Genomic DNA, 24,996 nt, shown 5'->3' on the forward strand with positions numbered 1-24,996 from the left:
TTCTTCTGAGGTGCCTCTGGATGGGTCTGAACCACCAACCTCTTTGTTAGTAACCCAGTGCTTAACTGCTTGTGCCACCCAAGGACTCCAATATTTACATTTATATATAATTGAACACAACAAATAATCTGTAAAGCATAGAATAAATTCAATATTTATTATTCCAGCTATGAAAAAAGATGCAAAACAATATTGCATGTTGCTTATGGATATATGTAAAATTATAAAGGATTATGAGATTGGAAGAATATTCTCCAATATCATGTTAGTGGCCACCTCTGGTGTGGGATGAAGTAAAATGGATCTGATGAGACTTCAACTTTAATTTTTATTAATTTTAGTAAAAATAAAGTAAAAATAAAAATACAGAATTACTTGTGGGAACCAAGTTGCCTTTTGAAGAAACATTTTACCTTTCCTCTTCTATCCTTTTCACCACTTGTTTGTCAGTTTTTTGTACTTTGGTGGCTTGAATGTTGCTGTGATGCTGGAAGCTATGCCATTGGTATTTCAAATATCAGCAGGATTACCCATGGTAGACAGGTTTCAGTGGAGCTCCCAGACTAAGATAGACTAGAAAGAAAGACCTGGTTATCTACTTCTGAAAAAATTGGCCAATGAAAACCTTATGAATAGCAGAGGAAAACTGTCTGATATAGTGCCAGAAGATGAGCCCCTCAGGTTGGAATGCACTCAAAATACAACAACAGCTACCTCCTCAAAATAGAGTCGATCTTAATGACATGGATGGAGTCAAGCTTTCAGGACCTTCATTTGCTGATGTGGTATGACTCAACATGAGAAAAAACAGCTGTAAATAATTGGAATGTGGGATGTACGAAGTATGAATCTAGGAAAATTGGAAGTCATCAAAAATGAAATGGAATGGGTAAAGATTGATATCCTAGGCATTAGTGAGCTGAAATGGACTGGTATGGTCTATTATGCCAGGAATGACAAATTGAAGAGAAATGGCATCCAGTCATCATCAGAAAGAATATTTTAAGATCTATCCTGAAGTCCAATGCTGTCAGTGATAAGATGATATCCACATGCCTACAAAGATGACCTGTTAATCTGACTATTATTCAAATTTAAGCACCAAACATTAATAACAAAGATGAGGAAATTGAAGATTTTTACCAACTTCTACAGTCTGAAAATGATCAAGTGTGCAATCAAGATGCTATGATAATTACTGGTGATTGGAATGCAAAAGTTGGAAACAAAGAAGAAGGATCCGTATTTGGAAAATATGGCCTTGGTGATGGAAACCATGCCAGAGACTGCATGACAGAATTTTGCAAGACCAACTACTTATTCACTGCAAATACATTTTTTCAACAACATAAATGGTGACTATATAAGTGGGCATCACTAGATGGAATTCACAGGAATCAGATTGACTACATCTGTGGAAAAAGATGATGGAAAAGTTAAATATCATCAGTAAGAACAAGGCCAGGGGCCGACTGCAGAACAGACCATCAGTTGCTCATATGCAAGTTCAAGTTGAAGTTGAAGAAAATGAAAATAAGTCCACAAGAACTAAAATACAAACTTGAGTATATCCGAGCTGAATTTGGAGACCATTTCAAGAATAAATTTGATGCATTGAACACTAATGACCAAAGACCAGATGAGTTGTGGAAGGACATCATACATGAAGAAAGCAAAAGGTCATTAAAAAGGCAGAAAAGAAAGAAACAACCAAAATGGATGGCAGAAGAGATTCTGAAACTTGCTCTCGAGTGTCGAGCAGCTAACGTGAATGGAAGAAATAATGAAGTAAAGAATTGAACAGAAGATTTCAAAGGGTGGCTTGAGAAGGCAAAGTGTTGTAATGAAATGTGCGAAGACCTAGGGTTAGAAAATCAAAAGGGAAGAACAAGCTCAGCATTTCTGAAGCTCAAAAAACTAAAGAAAGAATTCAAGCCTGAAGTTGCAATATTGAAGGGTTCTCTAGGCAAAATATTGAATGACACAAGAAGCATCAAAAGCAGATGGATGGGATATACAGAGTCACTGTACTAATAAGAACTGGTTGACATTCAGCCATTTCAGGCGGCAGCATATGATCAGGAACTGATGGTACTGAAGGAAGAAGTCCAAGCTGCACTGAAGGCACTGGTGAAAAACAAGGCTCCAGGAACTGAGAGAATACCGATTGAGATAGTTCAACAAAAGAGGCAGCACTGGAGGTGCTCACTTGTCTATGCCAAGAAATTTGGAAGACAGCTACCTGGTCAACCAACTGGAAGAGACCCATATTTGTGCCATTCTAGAGAATGCTGATCCTACAGAATGTGGAAATTATTGAACGATATTATTAATATCACATGAAGGTAAAATTTTGTTGCAGATAATTTAAAAATGGTTGTAGCAGTACATCAACAGGGAACTGCCAGAAATTAAGTTGGATTCATAAGAGGACATGGAATGAGGGATATCATTGCTGATATCAGATGGATCTTGGCTGAAAGAAGAGATACCAGAAAGATGTTTACCTGTGTTTTATTGACTATGCAAAGACAGTTGACATGTGAATCCTAAGAAATTATGGATAACATTGCAAAGAATGGGAATTCCAGAACATTTAATTGTGCTCATGAGGAACCTGTACATATACCAAGAAGCAGTTGTTCTAACAGAACAAGGGGAACTGCATGGTTTAAAATCAGGAAAGGTATGCATCAGGGTGGCATCCTTTCACCATACTTATTCAATCTGTATGCTGAGCAAATAATCTGAGAAGCTGTACTATATGAAGAACTCAGCATCAGGATTGGAGGAAGATTCATTAACAATCTGAAATATGCAGACAACACAACCCTGCTTGCTGGAAGTGAAAAGGACTTGAAACACTTACTGATGAAGATCAAAGACTACATACAGCCGTCATTGTGGACTACACCTCAACAAAAAGAAAACAAAAATTGTCACAATTGGACCAATAAGCAACATCATGATAAAGGGAGAAAAGATTGATGTTGTCAAAGATTTTGTTTTACATGGACCCACAATCAATGACCATGGAAGTGGCAGTCAAGAAATCAAATGACTTATTTCATTGGGTAAATCTGTAAAAGACCTCTTTAAAGTGTTGAAAGTAAAGATGTCACTTTGTGGATAGCAGGCACCTGACTCAAGCCATGGTATTTTCATTTATTTCATATGCATGTGAAAGCTGAACAATGAATAAGGAAGACTGAAGAAGAACTGCTGCTTTTGAATTATGGTGTTGGTGGAGAATATTGAATATACCATAGACTGCCAGAAGAACAAACAAATCTGTCTTGGAAGAAGCACAGCCAGAATACTCCTTAGAAACAACGAGGTGAGATTTAGTCTCACAGACTTTGGACATGTTATCCAGAAGGACCAGTCCTGGAGAAGGACATCATGCTTGGTAAAGTAAAGAGTGAAAAAGAGGAAAACCGTCAACAAGATGGACTGACACAGTGGCTGCAACAATGGGCTCAAGAAGGAGCGGGCAGTGTTTCGTTCTGTTGTACATGTGGTTGGTATGAGTCGGAACCGAATTGACGGCACCTAAAAGAACAACATCAACAACTTCTATCCTTTAGGTGAACTTATTGGTAGAAAGTATTAATAGAGAAATGGAATGAATAGAAAATGCCAGAGCAAACTAAGAGATAAACTCTAAAATAGGTCAACAATTAGCCCTGTTGATGGTAGGAATGAACACAGGCACTTGTATCCATAACTTTTAGCTTAGACTTTCACATTTGAACCACTCTAAATGTGATTTTTTATTTACATACTGGGCTAGAACTTGGATCAAATCACACAAACTGAACATAGCAAAAATTTACCATTTAAAATTTACCAATTAAGTGATTCTGTCCCTTAAAAATTGCTTTATGCAAAGGTGCCACTGGGCTTGGGGTAGCTGTGGCTTTGAAGCAGTTCCTTCTCTGGATTTAGGCCTAGTGAAATGAAGTGTATATTCTGATGTTATATTTTATGATGTGTTTTGAGTCCTATTATCTTTTTTTTTTTTCCCTAGAAAATGATTCTTTTCTTGAGATGCACTTTGCTACATTATTGCATGGTTAAAAAGAATTACATCCTGGGGCTAGCTTTTTTTGTTTGTAAGTCAGCTCCACTTCCTTCATAGATGCCATTAGGAAATTTTCTGATTTACAGGAAGTCAGAGCGCAGCCATTGTTTCCTAAAGGTCCCTTTTTCATAAAGTGAGTTTTATCTGCATAAGCATCAACGTTAACGTTATAATAATACACCACATTTGTGTTAAATTTTTCTGTGTTCTCATATTTGCCCATTTAATCCTTTCAACCTTCCTGTGATGCCTGGCATTGGCCGTCATCACTCTCATTTTTAGATGTGGGAACAGAGGCTCAAGAAGTCCATTGCCTTTCCCTAGGGTCACACATGCAAGTAGATGTCAGAGGAAAACTCTTACCAGAATGTGTGTGCTTTTATCTACACTCTGAGCAGCTTGAGGGTAAGATGTGTGCATTAGTCACTCCTACAATCCCAGTGTTGCACCAAAACCTGAGGCGTGGCAGGCACTGAATAAATATGGGCTGGTGTATGGAATGAAGATCTTAGATATAATCCTATTTTCAACAATGCAAAATTCAGTGCTGTATAAAAACCTTGTTTCAGAATTGAGTAAGGGTTCTGGGGCATTGAGCGGTGTTGGAAGAAATTCTCTTTTCATTCCAGACATAACTTATAGGTTGTTGTTAGGTGATGTCAAGTGGGTTTCAACTCATAGCAACCCTATATACAACACAATGAAACACTTCTCTGTCCTGTATCATCCTCAAAATTACTGCTATGCTTGAGGCCATTGTTGCAGCCACTGTGTCAATCCATCCTGTTGAGGGGCTTCCTCTTTTTCCATGACTCTCTACTCTACTAAGCATGATGTCCTTCTCCAGGTACTGGTCCCTCCTGATAACAATCCATCCTTGCTTCTAAGGAGCATTGTGGCTGTACTTCTTCCAAGACAGATTTGTTCGTTCTTCTGGCAGTCCCTGGTATATTTAATATTCTTTGCCAACACCATAATTCAAAGGCATCAGTTCTTCTTCTGTCTTCCTTATTCATTGTTCAGCCCTCATATGCATATGAGGCTATTGAAAACACCATGACTTGGGTAGGGCACACCTTAGTCCTTAAAGTGACACCTTTGCTTTTTAATACTTTAAAGAGGTTTTTTTTTTTTTTTTTCTGGTAACAACACAAGTCTTCTTCTTCTTCTTTTTAATTATTTATTGTGCTTTAAGTGAAAGTTTACAAATCAAGTCAGCCTCTCAGACAAAACTTATACCCACCTTGCTATGTACTCCTAGCCGCTCTCCCCTTAATAAGACAGCATACTCCTCCTCTCCACTCTATATGCCCGGTGTCCATTCAACCAGCTCCTGTCCCCCTCATCTCGCCTCCAGACAGGAGTTGCCCACATAGTCTCATGTGTCTACTTGAGCCAAGAAGCTCACTCCTCATCAGTATCTTTTTCTGTCTTATAGTTGAGCCCAATCCCTGTTTGAAGAGTTGGCTTTGGGAATGGTTCCAGTCTTGGGCTAACAGAGGGTTCGGAGACCATGACCTCAAGAGTCCCTCTAGTCTCAGTTAGACCATTAAGTCTGGTCTTTTTATGAGAACTTGAGGTCTGCGTCCCACTGTTTTCTTGCCCCATCAGGGATTTTCTGTTATGTTCCCTGTCAGGGCAGTGACTGGTGGTAGCCGGGCCATATCTAGTTCTTCCAGTCTCAGACTGATGGAATCTATAGTTTATGTGGCCTTTTCTGTCTCTTGAGCTCATATTTACCTTGTGTCTTTGGTGTTCTTCATTTAAAGAGGTTTTTTGGAGCAGATTTGCCTAATGCAATACGTCGTTTGATTTCTTGTGGATTCAAGTAAAATTAAATCCTTGACAACTTCAATCTTTTCTGCTTTTATCATGATGTTACTTATTGGTCCAGTTGTGAGGATTTTCATTTTCTTTATATTGAGGTGTAATCCATAGTAAAGGCTGTGGTCTTTGATCTTCGTCAGTAAGTGCTTCAAGTCCTCTTAACTTTCAGCAAGCAAAGTTGTGTCGTCTGCGTATTGCAGGTTGTTAATGAGTTTTCCTCCAAGCCTGATGCCATATTCTGCTCCATATAGTGTAGCTTCTTGGATTTTCTGGTCAGAATACAGACTGAATGAGTATGGTGAAAGTGCATAACCCTGACACACAGCTTTCTTGACAAACCATGCAGTATTCCCTTGTGTTTGAACGACTGCTTCTTGATCTATGTACAGTTTCCTCATGAGCACACTTAACTGTTCTGGAATTCCCATCCTTTGCAATGTTATCCCTAATTTGTTATGATCCACACAGTCGAATGCCTTTTATAGTCAATAAAAGGCATGTAAACATCTTTTTGGTATTCTCTGCTTTCAACGCTGGGGACGCAGAAGTGCCTAATGCCACATCGTGCCCTCAGGTTGCTCAGAATGTAGATAAAAACACACACATTCTAGTGATACTTTTCCTCTGACACCTACTTGCATGTCTGACCCTAGGGAAAGTCGATAAGACTTCTTGAGCCTCTGTTCCCTCATCTCATTGTTCCACGTCCTCTTCTGAATCCAGCTTGAATTTCTGGCAGCTCCCTGTCAACGTGCTGCTCTGACCAACCTATAGGTTACATGGTAGTTTCTATATACAGGAAGTTCTTTCATCATGGAAAGTGCTGAACAAATTTGTGAAGGTGGTAAAATTTACCTTTGGAATTCCTACCCGTTCAATCCAGCAGGACTTCTCCATTTCCAAGCTCATTTGTGCTTTCTTCCAAACAGAACGTAAGACATTATCAGCAATTTATACCTCACCGTGAATTGAAGTCACCCTCAAGTATAAACAATAGTCTTCGGGGCTTTTTCCAGCTCAGTCTTATTTCTGATTATAAAGGAAATGCTTTGCCCCATTTTAAACTCCATTCGCATTAAATGAGCAAGCGATGGGTGATATGTCTAGGGCTGGGAATTTTGAATCTGGTTGTCTATATGCCATCGAGGCAAAGTCAGGCCTGACAGCTGTTAAGAGCAGAAAAGTCAAATATGACTCATAATTTGCAAGACATTATGATGTCATAACTTATCAGTATTGAGTTCTACTTAATATTGGCCCCAATCCTATACTCTATTTGCAAACACTAGTAAAAAGTCATTTTCATCAAGCTTTTTTCAAGAACTGACAATAATTCTATTTTTCCAGGAGCTTCGGTATCACACAGTAAAAGTGGCAAGTCATGAGTTGGATAGAACCCTGAGGCTAAGTCTAGTCCATCTCCCTATGATCCAGCAGGGCCACATAAAAGCACCTGGTATTACTTGTGGGAAAACTTCCTTGTGATGGTGTAAGTTTTATTTTTCAGTTAATAGTAATGGTAATAATAACCATGTAAGTTCCTATGTGCCAGACACCGTTTTAAGGACTTTACATGTTTTGAATCAGTTTATCATCACACAACAAACAAAGATATTATTTATTTAGTTTCCCCACCCTACTGGGAGGCCCTGCAGAGCAGGGACTGTATGGGTACAACACCTGCTTTAGACAGAGTAACTGCTCAGGATTTTTTAGTCGAATGCAGTTCATCTAGGTCATGAGCTTGCTGTTAAGAATGCCTTAAAAAGCCTAGCAACAATACTTTATTAAGGATACCACCAGGATAAAAATAACATAAGTAAAATGAAATGTAATGAGTTTTCCTGTAGCTCTCTGATCTCAGGCTTCTGGACATAAATGTGTGATGGTATATCCGAACAGGGAGTCGTTGCTAGGGGGTCCATGTGTGAGTGGTACAAATCATTTTGACATCCCCATAAGTTCTGGCCCAGTCTATCAGTCAAAGGCAAAACTCTTCCTCCTCATCTTTCCCTCCGCTGAAGTCATAGCATTTCCAAGCTCTATTTGCTACATAATTACAGTGAGTCACAAATCCCATTAAGGTGTCCTGTTTGGGCTGGGTTATTCACTTTTACACAGCAACAAATATCATGAGCAAAATACATCATTTGGCCTTCCTTGACAGACCGGTGGTGCCTATGATTCCATTTTGGTATCTCTGGGTTGAGCTGTGTGCTCTTTTTTCAGCTTCTAAAGAATGCGATTTTAATGCTGGTCACTAGGTGGCGTGGCAGAACTTTTATCAAATTTTCTGTTTCCAGCAAAGGCAAAATGTGATTTCTCTAGCATTTAATTTGATAAAATATATTTAAAAATCAAAATCACAATAATAAATCATCAAAAAGTGGGGAAATGGCCAAATCCCATAGAAATTAATCACTCCTTATTAGCTTAATGCTTTAGCTTGGGTCTGGAGCAACGAGAAATGTCCAGGAGGGAGAGCCATTTTTGTGGGGGAAAAAAAAAAAAAAGTGTGACTTTTCATCTCTAAGGTATTTCAAAACTCTGATTGCCTTATGTTGCAGAAGTAAATTTTGGTAATTAGCCACAATTGATGGAAGCAAAGTTTTGGTGATAATTCACAGCCCTGAGTCTACCTGCTTTGATCAAGAAAAAAAAAAAAAAAGAGAGGGGGGAAATCACAAGATACAGGATCTTAGGAGGGCAGAAAAGTGTCTCTGCGTGAGTTTAGGCTTCTGGGTTTGAAACGGAGCCCTGGTGGCACAATGGTTAAGAGCTTGGCTACTAGCTAAAAGGCTGGCATTTCAAATCCATCAGCCGCTCCTTGGAAACCCTGTGGAGCAGTTCTACTCTGTCCTATGGGGTCACTATAAGGCGGAATGGACTCAAGGGCAACAGGTTTGCTTTTCATTTGGGTTTGAAACTGCTTGATGTGCCAAGTCTAAATCTGTGAAAATCACCAAAGAATAATGGTCAGGAGCTTGCATTGTCTTTTGATTCTAATGAGACTTCTGGTTCCTCATCTTCTTATCACTTATCCAGATAGGGTTGGTGGGACACCGGAAGGTACCATCATACAGTTGCTACCTTCATGGACTGTGGTAGGAAACACCTGTGCTCAAACCCCACGCCGTTGCTCAGAGCTCTATGAGCTAATCAGGTAAGTAGTTTGCCCTGTCATTAAAATGGGGATAGAAACACAACTTTTTGTCAAAGAATTATTTGAGAATTAAATAAGGGAAGGTATATGAAACCCTGGTGGCATAATGGTTAAGTGCTATGGCTGCTAACCAAAGGGTCCGCAGTTCAGATCTGCCAAGCGCTCTCTGGAAACTCTATGGGGCAGTTCTATTCTGTCCTATAGGGTCGCTATGAGTTGGAATGACTCGACGGCACTGGGTTTGGGTTTTTTTTTTATGTGAAGCAGTAAGTAAGCATGGTACATACTAAACACAATACACAGCAGCTGGTATTACTTTTGTGAAGACTCATGTACCACTTTTAAAATGTGGGGCCGTCAAGAACTTGGTTTCTTAAAAAAAATTCTTACCTTTGACTTAATGATATTGGATTCAGCCTTGACAGTGTCTGGATACCACCTAAGAAACGAGTGCACCAAGGTGTGCGGTGACAGTGTTACCGGGACTGAAGGATGACGGGCATTATGGACAGCCTTCCTGTGACATTGCCCTCACCATAATTTACCATACTCCAGCATTACTTATGTTACTTTTGCTAAAGCGTTATGATACTCGCCATTCCAGTAATTTGCAAACACATTTTACAAGGCTAAAAGGAAAGAAATGTCAGCACACACGTGCGTTCTGAGGCTTTTAACTTGGGTGTAATACAAAGTTAAAGCAGCAAACATGTCTTTTGAATAACGGAAGCAAGATCGTTTGCTTTAGAATGATTCTCCGGTGCTGTGTTGCAAACAAAACACTAGATCTGTAACTGTTTTCAAATTTATGAAATAGAGAAACATCCTTCTGAAATTTTTGATTAAAGGCCCAGAGTATAAACCTAAGATTCCATAAAGCACCCTAAAATAGGTATTTGTAAGTTCAATGATTTTCAAGGACCTTTTCTTTTCTCTAATTCTATGTGTTCGAAAGATATAAAGCATGCCTGCCAACTGCCGATCTTTGTGCCAGATTTGTTTCCTTCTCTCTCTCTCTCCTCTTTCTTGCCTGTCTGACATTCAAAGATATGGGAGACTCATGTTGAGGGAGAATTCAAGATACGGAAGTTTCCCTTGTAGAAATAGATAGTGGTGATGGCTGCGCAACACAGTGAATGTAATTAATGTCACTGAATTATCCACTTAAAAACGGTGAAAATAGCAAATTTTGTGTTATATATATACTTTGCCACACACAAAAGATACAGAGATTTTCAACAACTGACAATCACCTTTATCCGTATCCCTGGACGTTGACATCCCCGTCTGTGTGCTTACCAGCACAGCACTATTTTTGTCTTTGTGAAAACTCAAATCAACCTTGTCAGTTCCCTCATTTCACAGCTTTCTTTGCCTATAGCACTGGGCCCACACTCCACAGCTTTAACTGACCTTTCTAGATTCATCTCTTGGAATCCCTGGGTGGTGCAAATGGTTAACGCATTTGGCTGCTAACTAAAGAGTTGGAGGCTCACATCCACCCAGAGGTGCCTTAGAAGAAAGACTTGGTGATCTGCTTTGGAAAGGTCACAACTTTGAAAATTCCATGAGCCCAGTTCTGCTCTGCATGCACGAGGTGGTTGTGGTTGGAATCAACTCGACGGCAACTGCTCTATTTTCAGATTCATCTTTGGTCACTATCCTCATGCTCTGGTCCCGAAGGATCTCCTTTCTGTGATCAGGTGATGCTTTTCCACACTTGTGAGCCTCTGCCCAGGCGTCTCCCCCTATTCACTTTGTAGACGCCTGGATTTGTTTCCTAGGGCTGCCGTAACAAAGCACCACAAACTGGGTGGCTTAAAACAACCAAAATTAATTCTCACAGTTCTGGAGGCCAGAAATCTGAATTCAGTGTGATGACAGGGCCATGTTCTCTCTGAAAGCTCTAGGGGTAGATCATCCCTTGTTTCACCAGTTTCTGGTGACCGTGGGCATTCCTCAGCTTGTGGCAGCTTAACTCCAGTCGATGCCTCTGTCTTTACAAGGCTGTCTTCCTTCCACATATGTGTCTGTGTCTCTTCCCCTCTTTTAATGACAACACCAGCTATATCGGACTGTGGCCCACCCTACTCTGGTATAACCTCGTGTTAACTGATGACATCTTCAAAGACCTGATTTCCAAATAAGGTCACATTCACAGGTACTGTTTGTTAGGACTTCAACATCTCTTTTGAGGGGATAATATTTAACCCCAAGCAACCCCTAAGCATCCTTCTAGGCACACATACCTCAAATGTTACCTCCTTTGCACATTCCGACCTAGCTTCCCTGGACACATAGGCAGCTCTCAGTGAGCTCGATGCAGAAGCAAAACGAGATCAATTGAGTTTAATTTATGAAATAAAGGTGTAATATCACCATTTAGCCTATTTCCTCCCCAAAGAAATCACAAATTTGTATAAACTGCCAAGATTGTATCCACGAAAATAATTTTTGAAAGATTCCTTACCTACTTACTTTCTCCTTTACTTGGCTTTAGAAGAAAAATAACTTTTTCATTTAATGGAAATATAAATGGAAATGGGTTCTTTCTGGAAGGCACTACATCTTTAATGGAAATGTCAGCAAAGAATGAATCTAAGTTTATATACAATGTTAGCAAGATGTGAGGATTTAACCTTTTTTTTTCAATCAGATGTTGCTAATTTTATAGACTTCCAAAAATATACATAAAAGCAAAGAAAAAAAAACTATGAGGCTGAAAACTGGTAACTTCCCAAATCAGAGATAATTTCATAAAGGTCATTGGTTTCTAACTTAAAGCATTTTTAATTTCTTTAGAAAAGTTCTAATTTTCACTCACTCTCAAGTAAACTGTTTATCAATTTTGAAGAGTTTTATAACATTTTAAACGCTGTTGGATAATTTAACCTAGTGGTTTTCGTATTTCTGGCCATAATCTACAGTGAGACATACATTTACATTGTGCCCAGTACACACATAGATATATATGTATGTGTATTTAAAAATAAACAACAGAAACAGAAATTTCATAAGATAACATGTGCCCTTACTTGTGAGGAAAACTGATATTTTTTATTTTCTATGCTAATTGGGACCCACTTAATTGAATTCCTGATCCTCCAATGGATTGTAAGCTGTAGTTTGAAAACCATTTATCTAGGTGAATCTGTTAACCAATGTAGGCATCCCTTTTGAAGTCTTCCTGACAGGCCATAAGTCTCTGCTTATACACAGTCCATGTTTCTACTTCACTAGGAACTTTCATTTTGAGAGAACTCCCGTTAGAAATTGAAAATTGAGCTGAAACTGTTGTTAGTGGCCTAAATCAGTACCCATTCATGGTGACCCATGTACAACAGAATGTGCCCAGTCCCACACCATCTTCAGGACAGTTGGTATGCTCAAGTCCATTGTTACGGCCACTGCGTGTTTTGAGTACCTTCCAACCCAGGGGCTCATCTTCCAGTACTATATTAGACAATATTCTATTGTAATTCATAGAGTTTTTATTGGCTAATTTTCAGAAGTAGATCACTAGGCCTTTCTTCCTAGTCTGTCTTAATCTCGGAAGCTCTGCTGAAACCTGCCCACCATGGGTGCCCCTAATGGCATTTGAAATACTGGGGGTATAGCTTCCAGCAACACAGCAACAATCCAGCCACCATAGTACAACAAATTGAGAGACGATGATGGTGAAAAATACACACACTTGTGCAACTTCCCTAGCAAGACACAAAATGTTTTTATTGCCCCAGGTTCTTTTTTTTTTAAAAAAATTTTTATTGTGCTTTAAGTGAAAGTTTACAAACCAAGTCAGTCTCTCATACAAAAACTTATATACACCTTGCTATATACTCCTAGTTGCTCTCCCTCTAATGAGACAGCACACTCCTTCCCTCCACTCTCTATTTTCGTGTCCATTCGTCTAGCTTCTGCCCCCCTCTGTCCTCTCATCTCGTCTCCAGAGAGGAGCTCCCCACATAGTCTCATGTGTCTACTTGATCCAAGAAGCTCACTCTTCACCAGTATCATTTTCTATTCCATAGTCAGTCCAATCCCTGTCTGAAAAGCTGGCTTTGGGAATGGTTCCTGTCTTGGGCTAACAGAAGGCCTGGGGACCATGACCTCTGGGGTCCCTCTAGTCTCAGTCAGACCATTAAGTCTGGTCTTTTTACAGGAATTTGGGGTCTGCATCCCACTGTTCTCCTGCTCCCTCAGGGGTTCTCTGTTGTGTTTCCTGGCAGGGCAGTTACCTGTTGTAGCCGGGTACCATCTAGTTCTTCTGGTCTCAGGCTGATGTAGTGTCTGGTTTATGTGGCCCTTTCTGTCTCTTGGGCTCATAATTACCTTGAGTCTTTGGTGTTCTTCATTCTCTTTTGATTTAGGCAGGTTGAGACCAATTGATGCATCTTAGATGGCTGCTTAATAGTGTTTAAGACCCCTGACACCACTTTCCAAAGTGGGATGTAGAATGTTTTCTTAATAGATTTTATTATGCCAGTTGGCTTGGATGTCACTCCACAAAATTTCTTGATGCCTCTTCTCAGTAAATATCCCCATCCCCATTACCCACCTGAAACAATCATTGATCTGATTTCTATCATCATGGAATAATCTTGTAAAATCATCCTTTTACTAGCTCTTTGGTCCACTACTCAACCCTACCTCATTCTCTGGGCTGGAAGATACTCTAATTTGTTGAGGTCCTTCTTAAAACTGGTTATTTGCAATTTGATTTGTTAACCCCAATGTAGTTTAAATAATCAAGGAAACCAATACTGTGTTAAAATTTAGAGCAACTTTTTCATATATAACTGTTGACGTATACGGAGTTTGAAGTCAACTAAAATTCTCAGGTCTGAAAAAATAAGATTATTATAAAATGAATTAGTGTTCTTTTAGTATTCGTAATATTTTAATTTTGTACTGAAGTTCAGAACTTTAATGCTTGTCGAAATTAGTTTTGTTGGTTGTACTCATTGGTTCAAGGTATTGAGAGCTAATTTTAAATTTTGTAATCTAACACATTAACTATTCTTTTCCGCTTTGTATCATCTGCCAGTTTGAAAATCACACCTTTTATGTCTTCATCAAAATCTTGATGGAAATGTAGAACAGGACATGATCAAGGGAAACAGTCTAAGGATGCTCACCAAACTTTATTATCCCATGGTGTTACTGGCTAACCTAACATTGGGGGTGATTTTATCTAACCATTCCATTACCCAGCTTCTGCTTCTTTATCTTGTTCCTGAAGGTATTGATGATGTATTTTCAAGGCATGTATTTCTGCTTGAATTATATCTTCTTTTTTTTTTTACTTTATACTTACATCCTAGGAGATTACATTCAGTCCCATGATTTAAAATTCATCAAAATGCTAATACAAATTTATATCTCTAGCTGGGGCCTCTCCCCTGAACTCAGATTTTATAATTCAAACCGCCTACATCACATTTCCACCTGGAGTCTATAATTTACCTCCAACTAATGCATCCAAGGGAAACCCTGGTGGCGTAGTGGTTAAGTGCTATGGCTGCTTAACCAAATGGTCGGCAGTTTGAATCTGCCAGGAGCTCCTTGGAAACTCTATGGGGCAGTTCTACTCTGTCCTATAGGGCCGCTATGAGTCGGAATCGACTCAATGGCATTGGGTTTGGTTTTTTTTAATGCATCCAAAACCAAAAATTTGTTTTCTACCCCCCTCAATATGCACATATCCTGAAATTTCCCATCCTGCAAATGGTATCTTTGTTCTTCTTGTTGCACAGGCCTAAATTCTTGAGTCATCTTTGACTCCTTTTTTTCTCCTATTTACACAATTAAACAGGAAAAACTGTGGGCTTTTTCTTTGCATACATCCAACATTTGGCTACCTCTCAATGATTTTATTGCAACTATCCGGGTCCAGTCATCACCTTCTCCTCCCCAGGCTGTTAGGATAACTCCCATTTGGCCTCACACTGGCTTCCTAACATCTATTCTCCATGCAGCAAGAAGAAGGATCCTTTTCAAACTGATTTCTACTATGTTACCTTCTGCTCAAATCCTCAGTGGCTTTGTGTCTCATAGGACAACCATAGCCTTCAAGGAACCTTCAAGGACCTACATTAAATTGTCCCCTCCCCTCAGCCACCCTTTTCTGACTCTTTTCTGACTACTCTTGTCTTCCCTCACCCTGTATCTTCTGTAGGCACTTTGGCCTCTTTGCAGTGTGCTCCCCAGTTCAGGGCTTCAGCTGGTCCATCCTCCTGGAATACTCTCTCCTGCCTCCGGTCTGCATGGCTCACTCTCTCACTTCCTTGAGTCTTCTGCTCAAATGTGCTACATCACAGCAGCCTTTCATGATCAGTATCATCCCTCATTCCTGGTGCTGTTAGTTGCCATTGAGTTGATTCCACTCATGGCAACCCCATGTGTTACAGAGTAGAACTGCTCCATAGGGTTTTCTTGGCTATGATTTTAACAGCTAGGCCTATCTTCTGTGATACTGCTAGGTGGGTTCAAGCTGCCAAACTTTAGGTTAGCGTTGAACACAAACTGTTTATGCCACCTAGGAATCTCTCATTTCTTCTTAACCTGCTTGATTGTGTTCAGGACCCTCTCACCTTCGCACATGCTATATGTTTATTTTTTGTTCCCCTCTTCTGGAATTTAAGTTCCATCTGTGCGAGTATTTTTTCTCAACTATTGTATTTCCAGTGGCTAGAACAAGGCATAGAACATAGTAAAAAAAAAAAAAAAAACTTAATAAATATTTGTCAAATGAATTAACTGAAGAGATGAATCAGTGAACGCCGTGCACAGAATTAAATCTTAGGTGATAAAATTTACATATAACACAATGCATAAAGAAGATGCTAGTAAAATTAAAAATATTCAAGAGTTTAAAAAAAGTAATGCTTTTTTTTTTTCCTGAAAATGAAAACCTTCTAAATTTAAATTTGGCCATCTTTGATGTCTAAACCCAAAGCATTTGTAAACGGAAAAATGATTAGGCACGATTTTGTGATTGTCAGGCCAATCCAGAGCTAATCTGGGCCTGATTTGGCATGTGTCGCCAAGGCACATTCATAAACAGGAGATAATGCGCATATTAACAAAGACATAGAACTGTAGAGTTTAATTATATTTAAACGAATGCAAGAAGAGTCTGAAGAACTCTTCTTCTTTGACACCAATTAGAGGGGAGAGGCTTCTAAAAAATGAGTCGTCTGCTGAAGAGAGACTCGTAATATGACTCCTTAAATCCACATAAATTCTCCAAGTTATTTTAACTTTGTTAAAACAGCATGCAAAAAAGAAATCACAAAGGCTGTGTAAAGGAAGAGCTTAGACTGTACAGAGAAACTGAGAAGGTTATTATTATGACTTGTAAAGGCACTTGCCTTGAACAAGCTGACTTTGCTGATGATGTTGAAGTTCATGTCCATGGCCAGGGCTAACTGCATTGTAGACGGCAGGTTCTCAAGTAGATCGGACTCATCTTCAAAGATAAACACATCAGGCCACACAGCAGAAAGGTTAATGAAATAAGTCACTACAGTATAAGGAGAAAGATTTTTGAAGTAACGGAAACAAAATGCCAACTCATTTTTATAAATAGAAGATGCCTCTAATGCTACGTTTCCCTTACTTCAGTTGGACATACACAGCTAATCACAACAGCACAAATATGTTCCTGAAAGAAAAGACTTATTTTCGTAACTGATGAAGGCAAAAAACAAAAAACCTGTTGCCGTTGAGTTGATTCTGACTCATAGTGACCCATAGGACAGAGTAGAAATGCCCCATAGAGTTTCCGAGGTGGATTCAGACTGCTGACCTTTTGGTTACGAGCTGAGCTCTTAACCACTGCACCAGCAGTGCCCCATTGATAACATATCTATTTCATAATTCTAGAACATTATTTCTTGCTAAAATTTGTATATGATGCTTAATGATCAGGGACAAAGGCTAGTGAATAAGCTGGGACAGGAAAAGGATCAAGTTTTTTCTTCTGGTTCTACTGACTCCAGCCATAACATCTGATGGCAAATAATAATGAGTGCCGCGTAGCATTTGAAAGCTTGCAGGGCTCTGTCATACCCATTATCTTATTTGACCCTCATGACAACCCTAAGGGTAGGTATTCATTCCCATTTTGCAGAAAGAAGATAAACAGAACCGAAGCTCAGAGAGGCTGTAAGTGATTGTGCATATTTAGTAGGTAGCTCAGCAAGCAATGGAATCCAAAGAAGAAATGTGCTAAGTGAGTAAATTCAAATGATTGTTATTTATTTGCTTATTAACTCAATGATCAATATGAATACTTTAAAGATTTTTCTACATGTGAATTCAAATTAAATGATAGGCCTGCAGGCTAATAAAATATTCCATAAGTAAAACTGCCCATTCATAGTATCCAAGGGCTTCTGAGAGTTGATTATTTTTGATATTTGTCTTATACTCAGAAAAAAGAAAAAAAAATTGCTATATCATATCCCTATTTTCATTTAAATATTGATTTTAAAGATGAAAATCCTTTGTAAAATAACATAGTTCCTTCTTTCTGAAGGCTGTTGGTCTCTAGTTACCTCCTCAAGCCAAGGAGTTGGAGCAATATCTACTGCCGCTCAAGAAGGAGAGGGAAGGAGCCTACTATTGCTCTTTTTGGTGCTTTCCCTCTCTATTGAAGCACCCTCAGGAATAGTGTTAGGAGCTCAAGAGAGAGGCATAAGGGATTCTGGATTCAGGGGGCTCAGTGGTTAAGAGCTCAGCTGCTAACCAAAAGGTTGGCAGTTCAAACCCACCAGTTGATCCTTGGAAGCCCTATGGGGCAGTTCTACTCTGTGCTGTAGGGTCACTATGAGCCTGAATCACTCCAGGGCACACAACAACAGCAAATAATACTAACCAAAACTAAAACCAAACCCATTGCCGTGGAGTCGGTTCCAACTCACAGCGACCCTATAGGAGAGCGTAGAACTGCCCTATATGGTTTCCAAGCCTGTAAATCTTTACAGAAGCAGACTGCCACATCTGTCTTCTGTGGAACAGCTGGCAGGTTGGAACCATGGAACTTTCTGTTAGCAGCAGAGCACTTAACCACTGTACCACCAGGGCTCCTTCTTCAACAAATAATAACCAACCAAGCCAAACCCATTGCTGTTGAGTTGTTACCAATGCATAGCAACCCTATAGGATAGAATAGAACTGCCCCATAAGGTTTCCAAGGAGTGGCTTCAGTAGATTCGAACTTCTGACCTTTTGGTTAGCAGCCAGGCTCTTAACTACTGCACCACCAGGGCTCCCCAGTTCAAGTAAGAGACGCCATTAATTCTCCAGGGTCTCTTAGAAGCAATTGAGCTTCTGGCAGCAGGATGGAAGGGGCTGGAAAGATTGCTGTTCTTTCTGAGTGCTGTGCTCTGGGAGGGAGAGTGATGCTGCAGAAGGAGCAAGCCTTTTGAAGAATAGACTCAGGAGGTCTGAGTTGCAGTTCCATTTGCAGGCTGTGTGCCCCTGGCCAAATTTCTTGGTTAAGAACCTCCATTTCCTTGTGTCTACAATGAGGTTGATGAGGCTTAATCTGCCTGATTATTTTCCTCCTCCTCCATTTTTCTTCGTGAATATTATATGAAACTGCACATGTAATACCTGGCATCTACTAGGCACCGAATATAATTTAGCCTTTACCTCTCCAGGGTTTGCATAACTAGCATAAGATAGCTAGATATTTAAGAAAAAAAAACCCATAGTATTAAATGTATGACTTTAAAGATCATCTAATTGTTTTTCTTTTTTTATTCAAATCCAGCCAGTTTCTGCTTCTACACATAAACACTGTATTACATTACATGTTTACAGACATCTAGTCAGTCATTTGCCAAGCTTACCTAGCATCCTTTGAGAGTCCCATGTATAGTCATACCAAGTCCGAACCCGATTCTGCACGTTTCTGGGAATGGAGTAAGTGTTCATGTAGGCAATGGTGTGATCCATGCAGGCGCGGAAATGGTTCTGATTGGCTGTGGCTGCCCCAATTACATCTCGCATCTAAAACCACAAAAACGGTCACTCCACAGCAGCAGAGGAATGGGAAAAGTTATTAAAAGTTCAGTTTAATTTAACTGTTCTCTTATGATCGATTCTCTTCTAACCCACTGACTCTTTGATTTAAACACATTGATTAAAAAAAAAAAAATTTTTTTTTTTTTTGGGGGTCCCAATTTTAACCTTGCCATAAAACATTGGGAAAATCAATATCCTCCCTCTGTCCCAATAAGCATGGCAATAAGACCTGTTTTACCTACCACATGAAGTTTTTGTGAGGATTCAGTCACGTAATGCATTCGAACCTTCTTTGTAAACTCGTATATTACTGCAAAAATGTTAGTTGGTATTTAAAAAATTATACAGCTTGTGCTTACGCAGGGAATATGCAATGAAAGTTGAGCAATTACCTGGCAGAATGGCTAGTCCCTTTCGGTGAGTCTTACTTTGAAAGCATCCTTCATAGATTATCCAGTGTGGCTGACTGTATAGACGCAATTCATCATGAAATTGCAACCTCTGTACTTCCCTTTGTGTTGTTTAGACAGATAAAATCAAATCTCGTCGTGCTTAAGGCGGAGTATTCAGCAGAAGTTGAAATGTGCTGAAATTACTGAAGCATCATCTACTGCTGTGACAATACTTAAGGAACTGTCAGGTTTTAGTTCTTGGATGTTTATAACTCAGCCGTAAAAACCCACTCTAGGTTAAAAGCCGATCTTTAAGGTCTCAGCGCAAAAAAGATATATAGCTCAACTCTTCCTCTCACATAGAGCGAAGCAAGTGGTTGTAAATTTGCCTTGACTGTGGGTTTATAATAGGGAGGAAAACCAAGGCTTCGCTCTCGAGACTTTGCTCTTTCATTCTAGCAGCTGAACCCTTTATGCTTATGGAAAAACTGCACATTCTTTGAGATTCAGCTCAAACGGCTCTGAGTGCGATGCATTCCTTAGCTTCCACTTTCAGAGGTAATGGCCTCTTCTAATCATTGAAAGCAACTGCTGAGAAGGAGCTATGTAAATAGTCCAACTGGATACATCTTTTTGAGTTTCTAACTTACTCCTCAGTGACTATTCCAAATATTATTCAACAGCCTCAATTCCCAGATCTCTCTTTTCCAAGCTTCCTACATTACCAAGTCACGTAAAGCTGTGACTGGAGTGTTAAGTTTGAAACCAAGGACAATTAAAAGCATTATTGATTGGTCCTGGGCCCAAGAATGTGTAGTGACTGTAATATGAATGTTTATGAGCTTTCCTTCAATAATGTTGAATTGTCTTGGTGTAGGAGTTGAGGAAAACGTGTATTCCAGGCTAGGAAGTAAGCGAGGATGTGAGAGGAAGAAAACATGTCTCTCTCAGAGAAGAGAATCTTACAGTTAAAATATGATGATTAGTCCAGGGTGTAGTCACTGGTGTGGTTGTACGTGGGAACTCTGTATAAGTGAAAATTTTGTCCCTGGCCCTCTTACTTTTCTGTGTTCTTCCTCAGCACGTTTTATTCACTATGACTCTTTAGGCACAAATTCACATCTCCAGCCTCATCCTTTTTTCTGTGCTGTAGTACCACATTTTCAGTGACTTGATGTTTCTTTTTGTTCCTGTTGAACTTCAAATTCAATATAAAGGCAGTGTGGTGTGGTGTGTAGAGCAGCACCTCTTAAACTCCATTTGGATGTGCATCACCTAGAGATCTTGTTAAAACGTAAGTTCTGACTCAGTAGGTCTGGGTTAGCGTCTGAATTTTAAATTTCCCAAGTTATGCTGGTGCTTCTGGCTCAAAAACTGTACTTTGAGTGGCAAGAGAATTGAACTGGGGCTAGACTTAGCTTTTTAGCCTTGTTGTGAAAATTGCCAAAGTAAATGTTCAATAAATGTTAGATATAGCAATTATTATAAAAACCAAAACCCAAACTCATTGCCAACGGGTTGATTCCGACTCATAGCGACCCTATAGGACAGTGTTATTATTTATGGCTCTGATGTTTACTGACTGTATGAATTAGTGATGCCTCTTAATTTTTTTAAACTGGAGTTTCCTCACTGAATGAAACATTGACTGTGATGTGGCTACCTCACATTGATAGAAAAAGAAATTATGAAATAATGTGATTTTTACTATTTACAGTCAATTGATTTGAACGGAAACTCTCTCTAAACCAGCTCTTTGTTTTCAATTGGTGTTACCACAATCTCCCCAGCCACTAATTATTGTCATATTTTATATTAACAATTTTTAACCATATGGCATCCATTTTCCCAAGCCTAAAATTTTATTTTAAATAGAGTTTCCTTTACAATCTTTGTCACCACTCCATCACCATGTTCACCGGAGCTGCCGTATTCCTGGATTAGTTTGCTTTCCTTTAACTGGGCTTTCTACATCTCATATCACCCCCTTCAATTCATATTATATTTTGATTAATCTTCCTTGAATCCCTTTGTTCAAAATCCTCCCCACTCAATTACCATTGCCTTCAGGATAAAGTTCAACATCTTTAACTTAACATTGTGAGCTCTTAAAATATTTTTTTTACATACATCTCTAACCTTCTATAAAGTATCCTTCACTCCAGTCATTCTGGACCTCTTCCTGTTTCCCCAAACATGCGCTTCACCAGTGCCAAATTTTCATACACTGTTTCTCAGCCTGATGGATTCAACACCTATCTGTAATGACTAACTCTACTGGATTTTTAAGATGGCTCAGGTTTATCCTCCTCTTTTTTTTTTTTTTTTAATGCACTGGGCAGCCTACCTTTTCTTAATTAACACAGAGCTTTAAATCTCTTTTCTGTTGCTCACCAGGGACAGAATACCCAACAAGCAAGGTACTCAGGGCTTGCTTGTGCTTAGTTACCAATCTGTCATGCACAATTTCACCTGTTTTTCACCATATTTTTGACGTGGTGAAACCCATGTGATTGACCACATCAAAGAGGTAGTGAAACCCAAGTGAAATTGTGCACTATGGATTAGTAAGTAAACACAAGTAAGCCCGTGTGTGCTTTGCTTTCTGGTTAATCCACCCCTGCCATGTACAGTAGACCCTTGACATTCATGGCTGTAGGGCTTGAATTTTGGCCATTTGTGAGCAGCTCCAAGTGTCATAAAGAAGAGTTTTTATTATCGAAGTTTGTTAAAGCACGAGTTTTATTCATACCTCTGAGTGTAGTGAGTGTGAAGAAATGATTAACCTAGTGGGAATAATCATTTCATGGTTTAGCCTAACTCATCACCCGGTACACAAATCTTAACAAGGCTTTATTGTTCTCTAGCATGTAGATTGTAAAATATCTCTCAGGAAAATACAACTTCTAAAGATTGCATGCTGTAGAGTTTTTTTCCTTGTGTATTGGGGAATTCTCAAAGATTTTAGGCAATATCCTTTGCAAATGACAAGTGCCTTGCAATATAGTTATGTATGTATTTATTTTACTTTCTTACTAGACTGTGATTCCTTGAGAATAAAGGCAAGCAGATGCCATAATACACATTTATTAACCAGATATTTATTAATTATTTTAGATGGCATTTGGTAAACTCTGGTTTAAATGATCTCTGAAACCCCTTTTAACTCAGTGACTTTATGACAATACTTGAAGTTTAAATAAATAAAAGAGTTTTTGAGGGTTTTTAGGAAGCTCCAAGTAAGAAGTTAGCTTATAAAGTTGACTTTCTTCAGGAGTCCAAGCTGTCATTGCTGACAGGTCTTCTGAGTATAACAGGTAATTTATACAGAAATTTAGTATTAATAAAAATTGTGTACTTAACTCTGAGCAAATGCAATTGAAGAGACTGAGATCATTATAACCCAGTTAGGAAGACGATCAGGGAACCAGGGCAACAGAAAAGAATATGACATGGATTGAGAGGGAATACGTAACATGTACTTAACTGCATTTGGCTAGAGGTTTCATGGAGTCATCTGACAGATTCAATATTTTAAAAATTGAAAGACAATGATGACCCAATTATATCCTCTAATTCATTAAAATACATGAAAGTTAGTAAAGAAGAAGAGTCAGACAGATTTTGATTTTTACTCCATAAGATTTATAAACACTTGTTAGCCTTTCCAAAATGACAGTGTTATATATTCACATTTCAACTTACCTGACCAATTAGGCTGGAGAACACAAAAACTCCAGAAAAAAAATTCAAGAGTTGAAAAACAATTTCAAATGAAGTTTGTGGTTCTGGAAGGCCCCCGATGGTAATTAAAGTTCGAACTGCCCAATAATAACATCTCAGATACCTTTGAAAAGAGAAGACATATATTTTGCTTTTTATTATAACATTGAAATATCACTCTGCTTGAGAGCACAGATTACTACTAAATTATAACAAAATTCCTCCTAATCAATATTTTCTTGGTATAGACAGCATTGGCAAATACCATGCGTGCTAATAAAAACTTCTTTACAAACAGTGAGAAATGACTAAATAATAAAACCCAAGGAGGGAGTTAACTAGTTCTACTTATCACTTGCTGTAAAACAAATCACCCCAAAGTTTAGTGGTAAAAACAACAACCATTTTATTAGGGTCATAATTTTGTGGGTCAGAAATCTGTACAAGGCCCAGCATAGATGGCCCTTGATGACTGCGCCATTTTCTGGGGTGACTCGAATGGCTGGAGATGTCTGGGAGGACTTGACTGGGGCCAAATATCTTGGGCGTTGGTTCTGGACACTGGCTGGGTTCCTCTGTTCTTCTCCACGTTATGATTTCTCAGAATGCCCAATGGGGCTTCTTCATTCACGTATCTGGACCTGGGCTGATACGGTTGAAATATGGCCCGGGTGGGTATTCCTCTCTTTCCATGCAGCCTCTCAATATGACTAGCTTGGGTTTCCTCACAGCATGGCAGTCTCAGAGTAGATGAACTTTTTACATAGCGGCTGATTTCCCCCAGAGCAGCAGGTGCCCAGGCAGTAGCTTCAAGGCTTCTTATACCTCTGAAATCCCGTAAAGTCTTAATCCATTGCCACATTCTATTTGTCAAGCTAGTCCCTAAGAACAGCTCAGATTGAAGGGAAGGGAAATTTGAATCTGTCTTTTAATAAGAGGAGCAGAAAGAATTTGAGACCATCTTTAAACTACCACACTAGTGATTTGTGGGGAATATTATAGAGATCAAAGATATTTATGTAGATGGGAAAGCCCTTTACAGTTTTTATCCAATTGTTTTTACTAATGGAAAGCAGACCAGGTAAATGCCATTCCTTATCTTTTCTACCCACACCCTATTACATTACTGAACAGATGTACATGGTAGAGACGGGGAGAAATGAACTCCATCTTAATAGGGAAATCACTCTCGGGCGTAATAGGTAATTTTTGTAGATATTTAATATTGAGGAAAACCAAGTATATTCAGAAATATATTCAATAAAGATTTTGTACTTAACTTTGAGCAACTGCAAATGGAGAGGCTGAGATCATTATAGCCCAGACATGAAGAGGATCAAGGAGCCAAGGCAACAACAAAAAAAATATGATATGGATTGAGAGAGAACATATAGCATTCACTTCGATGCATTTGACTGAAGGTTTCACTGACCCCATAGTGAGGTGGGAAGGGAAGTTAGTATTAGGGCGCCACTGTGTATGTGTGTGGGGTCCCTATGTGGTGCAAATGGTTAAATGCTGGACTACTAACTGAACGGTTGGCATTTTGAATCCACCCAGAGGTGCCTTGGAAGAAAGACCTGGTGATCTGCTTCTAAAAAATTACAACCTTGACAACCCTATAGAGTGCAGTTCTACTCTGTAACACATGGGGTCTCAATGAGTTAGAATCAACTTGACAGCAACTGGTTTGGTGTTTAGTTTGTGTGTGTCTGTGTAAAAGTTTTTGTGCATGATTAGGTGAACTATTTGGGTGTTTTCCATATAGTGTT

The 24,996-nt window shown here is 39.1% G+C and overlaps 1 protein-coding gene across 1 annotated transcript in view; it reads right to left on the reverse strand.

Moving 5' to 3' along the window:
* Positions 1 to 24,996, reverse strand: part of CNGB3 (cyclic nucleotide gated channel subunit beta 3) — a 173,739-nt gene that overhangs the window by 34,411 nt on the left and 114,332 nt on the right. Inside the window, exons 11-13 of the mRNA XM_010588386.3 lie at positions 23,207 to 23,348; positions 18,935 to 19,094; positions 16,448 to 16,545 (exon numbers count right to left, since the gene is read on the reverse strand). Coding sequence (XP_010586688.2) covers positions 16,448 to 16,545; positions 18,935 to 19,094; positions 23,207 to 23,348 — 400 coding nt within the window. The remainder of the gene's footprint in view (positions 1 to 16,447; positions 16,546 to 18,934; positions 19,095 to 23,206; positions 23,349 to 24,996) is intronic.

Source organism: Loxodonta africana, chromosome 14, assembly GCF_030014295.1.
Source record: "Loxodonta africana isolate mLoxAfr1 chromosome 14, mLoxAfr1.hap2, whole genome shotgun sequence".
Classification (NCBI taxonomy): Eukaryota; Metazoa; Chordata; class Mammalia; order Proboscidea; family Elephantidae; genus Loxodonta; species Loxodonta africana.